Source organism: Rhagoletis pomonella, unplaced genomic scaffold (genome assembly GCF_013731165.1).
Source record: "Rhagoletis pomonella isolate Grant_MI unplaced genomic scaffold, Rhpom_1.0 Rhpom_scaffold_00007, whole genome shotgun sequence".
In the NCBI taxonomy this organism is placed as follows: Eukaryota; Metazoa; Arthropoda; class Insecta; order Diptera; family Tephritidae; genus Rhagoletis; species Rhagoletis pomonella.
This window is the reverse complement of record NW_023458561.1, coordinates 18,171,310-18,178,493: the sequence shown is the minus strand read 5'-3', so window position 1 is coordinate 18,178,493 and position 7,184 is coordinate 18,171,310. Positions and strand designations below refer to the sequence as shown.

The 7,184-nt window shown below is 35.1% G+C and overlaps 1 protein-coding gene across 3 annotated transcripts in view; it reads right to left on the bottom strand.

Moving 5' to 3' along the window:
• Nucleotides 1-1,440: 1,440 nt before the first annotated feature.
• The window catches only part of LOC118742395, a 231,502-nt gene continuing 225,758 nt past the window's right edge, over nucleotides 1,441-7,184 (bottom strand). For all 3 annotated transcript variants that reach the window (XM_036474446.1, XM_036474444.1, XM_036474447.1), the window contains exons 2-4: nucleotides 2,562-2,809; nucleotides 2,096-2,445; nucleotides 1,441-2,023 (exon numbers count right to left, since the gene is read on the bottom strand). In XM_036474446.1, the coding sequence (XP_036330339.1) occupies nucleotides 1,548-2,023; nucleotides 2,096-2,445; nucleotides 2,562-2,776 (1,041 nt within the window). In that variant the 5' untranslated portion in view covers nucleotides 2,777-2,809 and the 3' untranslated portion in view covers nucleotides 1,441-1,547. The remainder of the gene's footprint in view (nucleotides 2,024-2,095; nucleotides 2,446-2,561; nucleotides 2,810-7,184) is intronic.

Genomic DNA, 7,184 nt, shown 5'->3' with positions numbered 1-7,184 from the left:
CATAGTAATTTGGTTTAGGTCCGATCATTGGATCATGAAAATAAATTGACAGTACTCTTAATTTCTTATATGAGAATTGAAGTCGGATTTGTTTTTTTGCTTAAAAATTACTTGTGGCAGTTTCTATTGCATGAATGTTTTTTAATATCATTTGCCTGCTGCGATCGACCAGCAAAAGTCCGCCAATAGTGAATTCAATCGTTTTTTAACGAATCGAGTCTCATAATGGATTGTGTAGCATATGGAATTACCACTAAGGAAACATATGTTGTTTAAGTTATAGCAAGGCTTCTTCATTTTTTTAATCTTTAGGAGTTTCCGAAGGCAATGATATAATGAAAAAAAGTTTTCGAAACTTTTTCGATGATTTATTTTTTTTTAAATAAATCCGACAGCAATCGTGCGCGTAGGGTTTCGGTTTGTGTTGTTTGTCTTGCCAACTTATGTCAAATATGACGCGGTATGGACCGCCACTTATTGGATAGTATTACCCAGTCACTTTTACATTAACGAACAACAGCTTTCACAGCACAAGAAAAATATTAAAAACCCATTCGCACAATAGAAACTGTCAAAATATCCAAAAATTTGCCAGAAAGGAATTCAAATAGTGTACAACCTAATAAAATTAGAAAATATTACGAAATAATATATGAGCTATAACGCAAAACCACATATCTGAACAATCAATTGTATGGGAGCTCTATGTTGTAGTGAACCGATTTCGACGATTTTTAGAAATAGTTAAGGTAACGTCGAAAGACAGTCACGTGTATTTTTTTAGCAAATTTTTGTAAAATAACTTTAAAACTGAAGGAATTATTAACAAAAAATTTAAATTGAAGCAAGGTTTCAAGTACGGTTATCTCAAAAAATGGAGCTAATCTGGAAAAATAGGGCACGGTATTGAATTAAGAAGATCCCAATTAAGTAAGATCAGCTATCGGAACCTTTCCCCAGCAAAAAAGTTCAAATCCTGAGCACAGTGTTATGCGACGAAAATTTCACCGCCAGAGCTCTAAAACTTCCCTCATAAATATTCCAAATCATCATCTTTCGCCATCGTTATTGCACAAGAGATTTAGGAGGGCCTAATGATCGAACTCATTTTCTATTATCCATAGGCCAATGCTAACGGATCTTTGAAATGACTTTTTTTGAAACTCGGGCCGACTAAAGTTGATGCAGCTAGCAAAAAATAATGTTGGATGGATGGATTTTAGACAAATACAGAATTCATATTTCTTGAAAATATTTTTAATTTAATCAGATGATTAATCGCAGCCATCCCAATTTAGAATGGAATGCCAGAAATTTTCAGGTTGGTGTAGGTACTGCTTAGGCGCAGCATGAAGGGGATATATTACCGGTGACATAACGATTATTAATTTTGGACTAATAATTTTTTATTTCTTTTGGTATTGTGTGACTAAATAATAAACATACATATATGAAGATGTGTTATGTAATTTTACAACAAAAACGATATAAAGTATACTGTTCAAATATAAATAAGTGAGTGATTCAACTCAGGATGATAATTTTCTTCAGTAGTGACGGCCAATAATGCGATCTAGATCATTCCAACTGCACGAATAGTCGATTTGCAAAAGTCCTTTTTTGCTCAACCCAAATTTATGTCCATATATTCCGCTGCAGAGCGACGAAGACGGTCTCCGCCCTATGGTACTACCATAAATGGTACTTCCTTTATAACTCCGATCTATGTAACCGTAAATCGAAGGAGAGGTGGCATAGATCATTGAGCAATCCAAACAATCTGCTGAGCTATAATACGGTGAGGCTGCAGAAGGTTTGGAGTAGTCAAAAGTGAGGGGTGGGGGAGGTAGAGATGGAGGGGCTGGAAACTCCAAATATGGAGCAGGTTTTTCACATGCAGGACCACTGCGTCGTCGCATTGTGGTATTATAGCCGGAAGTTTTGTTCACTGCCATTGCTGATGCTTGAGTATGTTCCTCGTCGATGGAGCTGTGCACTTCAGTGGAGGAGGACGAAGAGACACCTATGATTTATGAACACATATCTTAACATACATACGTATGCATGTATTTAAAAAGGATCATGTTGTATTTACCACCATAACCAGTATATACATCTTCTTCCGCTTCTAAGCTTGTCATCATATGCGACATGTAATCCTCATATTTTCCGTGACCCACGCCATATAGGTCACTGCGAGTATCTTCGTAGCGACGACGCTGCATTGACACTGGTGAAATGCAGCAGTCTAGATGACATGTCTCGTTCCAGTGGGAGCGATCCCTATTTCGTGGTATAGTGGCAGCTAGACGTTGTGATGGGGCCAGTCGAACTTCCTCATGCAGCTCTTGCGGCGAAGATGTCATCATGTAATAGGGACTAGTCGACAACGACGTATCATAGTAAGGCTCAGGCGAAGAACGTACTGGCGTGGAGCTTAGTTTCCTGAAAACACGAAGGGAAACATTCGAGTGAAAATGCACCTAATTTTTTTTTGTTTACTATATACCTCAATGTCTTCGTATAAATAGGTGTCTACTGCAATAAAGATCTGAACTTACTTTCTGACGTAGTCGTAATTTTCCAAATCCCATGGATCCACATAGCAACGTTGCGATGGCAAAAGCGTGGTTCCGTAAATATCCTCCGTATTATCAATGGTGTAATATGGAGACTCCGATACTTCCGATTGCTCTCCATAATGTTCCCCTCGTGGAGCCGGTAGAGGAAACATTGGCCCGCGTCGGCGAGGTGTTGTGTGTCTGTGTTCCCGCATATCTCACGCGCAACCGAATGTGTGTTTATAAACCTGAAATGTAAAAAAGTTAGTATAAATCCTAGGCACTAAGTAAATACTCGTAGATAAAAAATGTTTTAGAATCGAACTTCCAGTCTAAAATCTACATATATAATACGCGAAGGGATTTTTTGTCCAGGTCATCAGATCTGCACCGTTCGTTCGATTTTTAAAAATGAGGTGTAAAATTAAAGGGTTCAGGCTGTAGATGTGCAACAAGGTTTCTTCTTTTCGAGAAAAGTTGCCACCTTTTAAAAAATGTAATTCAAATTATTTAATAAGGTAAACCGATTATTACAGGTATCAATCGAAATGGTTGAGGTAATAGAAATACATATCATCATATGGATGCCAGAGGAAAATAGTTGATTAAGAAGTAGTTTATATATATTTTAAAGGGGATTGGCACCTGCCCGAATTTAGTTAACTTATACACAATGAAGTATTAGTATATATCAAACCAAATAGTGTTATGAAACCATTAGTTTGAACATTAAGAATATTTTTGAGGTGTTTAAAAAGGGTTGCCACCTGCTTAATAAGTTTAATTTAAATTTTTATGTCTCTAGGACCAATTTTTAAATTTTCTGTGGGGTAGTTTAATGAGCTCCTCGACCGGTTAAATAAAAAGCAAACAATGTTTCTTTTTCCTCCTAGACGTTTCGATGTTTTTCACATCTTCCTCAGGGAGTCGGGTGTTTATTAAAAACAAAACATAAAAAACAAAAAATCAGGGACACATGTATGCATATAAAAAAATATAACAATAATAATTCGTTGGTCTAACAACTTTTTGCTGAAAAACATAACTTACATTAACCATAAAAAAAAGAAAATATAACAAAAAACACACACTTCTTATACACACTTCTTTATATCGCAGTGTACTTCTGCTCGTCTGTTCTCCTGTTGTACATTATTTTGTGAAAATTGCAGATCGAGGGTATTGAATTTAAGCCCTCGATATGTATGTATATGAATGCGAATTACATGGTTTTTCGAAGTCTTTTCATTTGGTAGTGACGGTACAGAACTGATGCCTACGCTTATTATGATTGAATATGTTAATTTTATTAACAGGTGGCCATCCTATTCAAAAACAAATATTAGTGCTTTTCTAGAGGCCAAGCCATTTCATTTGACACCTCATCTTTTGTAATCCAACGAACGGTGCGGATCTTATAGTATTTTAGATAGGTAGCAACCCTATTAAAATTCTAAGTAAAAAAAGATCCCTCTCCTGTCGGTACAGAGTAAATTAGATAAAATCAAAATCCGTTCAGTAGTTTTCGAGATTACCGCGTACAAAAAATCTCGACTTTCCTTTTACTATGTATAAATCTAATACAAAAACACAAAAATTATAATAATAATAAGCAAAGGTATGAAACCAATAGCATTTTTTTAAGTTTTTTCGAAATTGATACTTTGATACTTAAATAAAAAATATGTGATACATTTGATCCATATTTTGTTTCTTTTACGATACATTTTTTCATGACGTTGCGGCAACACTGATAAGGAAGTGTCTACTTCTTTCTCCTCGCTCTAATTACTTCACCTGGTATAATTCCATGATGCAATAATACAAGGTGTTATCGGCTGGCAGCTTCTCGCTCTATTTCCGCCATATTGACTGCCTTAGGTGAATCAGTGTTACTTCTTAAACAATTCTTTGCCTAATAATATAGTTGAATGTTTCTATTTTTTCTCAGTATACACATTTTGTTTTCTTAAACAGGTATTTTATCTTATTTTATTTAATTTCATTACGAATTACTATAAAATAGCAAATTTTGTTTAGAAGAAAATATAAAATTTTATATTTTTCCCCCAAATCGGGATTAATTTCTTCCCGTATTTCTTCTTATTCTACTGAGCTAAGGCAGTATCAAATCGAGCTGTCACAACTTAGATCACCTTGTATTATTGCATCATGGTATAATCCCGCCATGGCGTGGAACAAACAACAGTTGCGGTTCCTGTTCCTGTATCCGAACTGTGTATTTCGCTTACGAAGACGGAGCGAACATGTGGTACGAAATAGTGATGTAAAAATATGTAAAATTTTACCTACTCTCAGACTTCTAAATTTGAACATATACTCGGTACAAGTAGGTGGGATGAATGGCGTAATAAACAGGTGAAGCATGATAAAAATATTTTTATCATGAGGTGAAGTAATAAAACAGCTTGCTCGCTTTATTTTCTGACATTCGGCTGCCTTATAGTCACATTTTGTAGGCAAATTTTTAAATAAAAAAATCTTTCTTCTCTCTCTAATATTACTTCACCTGGTATAATTCCACCATGGCGGGGGTGCTGACAATAACACCATATGGAATAATTGCCATTACTTGGACATTGAAAAGCAGTTTCAGAAGTGAACTAGTGTAATTTTATTATTACTCTTTTTTTTTGAACGGTTATAATGCCACCAGTTAATAATTACGAAAGGAAGGGAGGCGGCGGGTGACGCGAGCGCGAGTGCGACCTCGAACGCGGTTTAACTTGTTCATGTACTACTTTATGTCAAATGTAACTTGGTGACTACCTATGTGCACTATTTTGCTTTATTACTCAATTGTTAAGTTTAAAAGTTGGTCTTATTGCTAAACGAGAAATGAAATAAAGCAAATTTTTGATATTTTACATTCAATTGTTAAATAACACAAATTTGCGTTATTGCCGTTTGTGTTATTTTACCTCCCTTTATGTGCTTTGTTTTGGATGCTTTTCTGTATTGTTTTACTGTCCTTTAATCTGTGATGCCTGTGTACCTTTTGTTGTTTGTATGTAGTTTCGGGTTGAGATAGATATGAAATATATTACCCTTCATATCAATTCAGGTCTATTACATCCGTCCCACGCTTTTCATTTTCAATCTCATAAATGGTTTATACTTTTACTAAAATTTCAAAATCAAAAGTTATCAAAATAAGTTCTATGGGACTGAGAAATATTATTTTATAATTTTTAGTCCATTTATAAAAGCGTGGTATATTAAAACCTTTTTTTTATTTTATTTATTTCTTTTGCGCCCACGGATGGTTGGAATGATAACTGATCATTCTGGAGGATGCTACAGATTTCGCATACCAATTCGTTTTTATTATGTTATTTAAACGGTGAATTTCTACATCTAGGAAGGTAACTTGTTTCCGTCGTCTGCTTCAGTGGTGAATTGTATTTTGCTGCGTTGCGAATTAAGAATTTTTCAGATTTCAGAGTAGTGGAAACAGATTGTAATCTGAATCCCAGTTAAAGTCACGCAACGCAAAAAGCAAGAATTGTTTTTGAATTGATTCAATCCTCTCTGAATGAACTTGGTAGCGGGGATTCCAAACAATACATTCGTATTCTAGTATAGGTCTAACTAAAGTGGTAAAAAGAGCTTTTGTAACATAAGGATCTTTGAGCTCTTTTGGCCATCGCTTTACAAATGCAAGAACGTCTTTGGCTTTATTGACTGTAACATTAATATGATGGTTGAAATTGAGTTTGGAATCCATTGTGATACCAAGATCGACAAAATTGGATACCTGCTCCAGATTATAATTTGATATTGAATAAACGGCTGGTTGAACAGCCCTCCGAGAGAAACACATAACTTTACATTTTTGAAGGTTTAGTGGCATATAGTTTGCATTACACCAACAAACCACGTTGCTCAGATCCGCTTGTACCAAAGACCTTTCTTCGATAGAGGACAATGTTTTAAAAAGTTTCACATCATCGGCATACATTAAAATTTTTGAATGTTTTATTATAGAAGAAATATCATTAATGAGTATCAGGAACAGAATCGGATCAAGGTGGCTTCCCTGAGGAACTCCAATTACAATTATTTATTATACATTATATTATTTTACTGGTATATTCGTAAATAGGGATACCACGTCAAATGAAATAAGGATTTCGCCTTCTTCAATCCTAAGGTTTTTTAATCTGTCTTTAAGTTGGAACCAATTGTTGACATTGTATTCGTGGGAATCGATTTCCCTATAAATTTGGAGAGTTTGTAGCATGGTACGTTGGTTGAGGCAGAAATTGGCCTGAGCGGTGTACATAAAGAAATGTATTAATCAAGCTCAAATTTCATGTTTATTTATTATTTATGTTTATGCATCAATCCTAAAAAATTGAAACAAATCAAACGTATGAACTGTGAACCCCGTCCGTTTTGGTATGGAACGCCCCATATACCTCAGAACCTCCTCTGTTCGTTCGCCCATCCCTCAGCGCTAGGCACTCAACATTTTAATTCAAGTAGAAAGAAACAATACTTAAATTTAAAACTAATTAAAGAATGAATTAAAGAGAATTATAATGATGATAAGATTAGTAATCTCACGGCTCTTTGGAATCTACCTTATGGGCAGTGGCG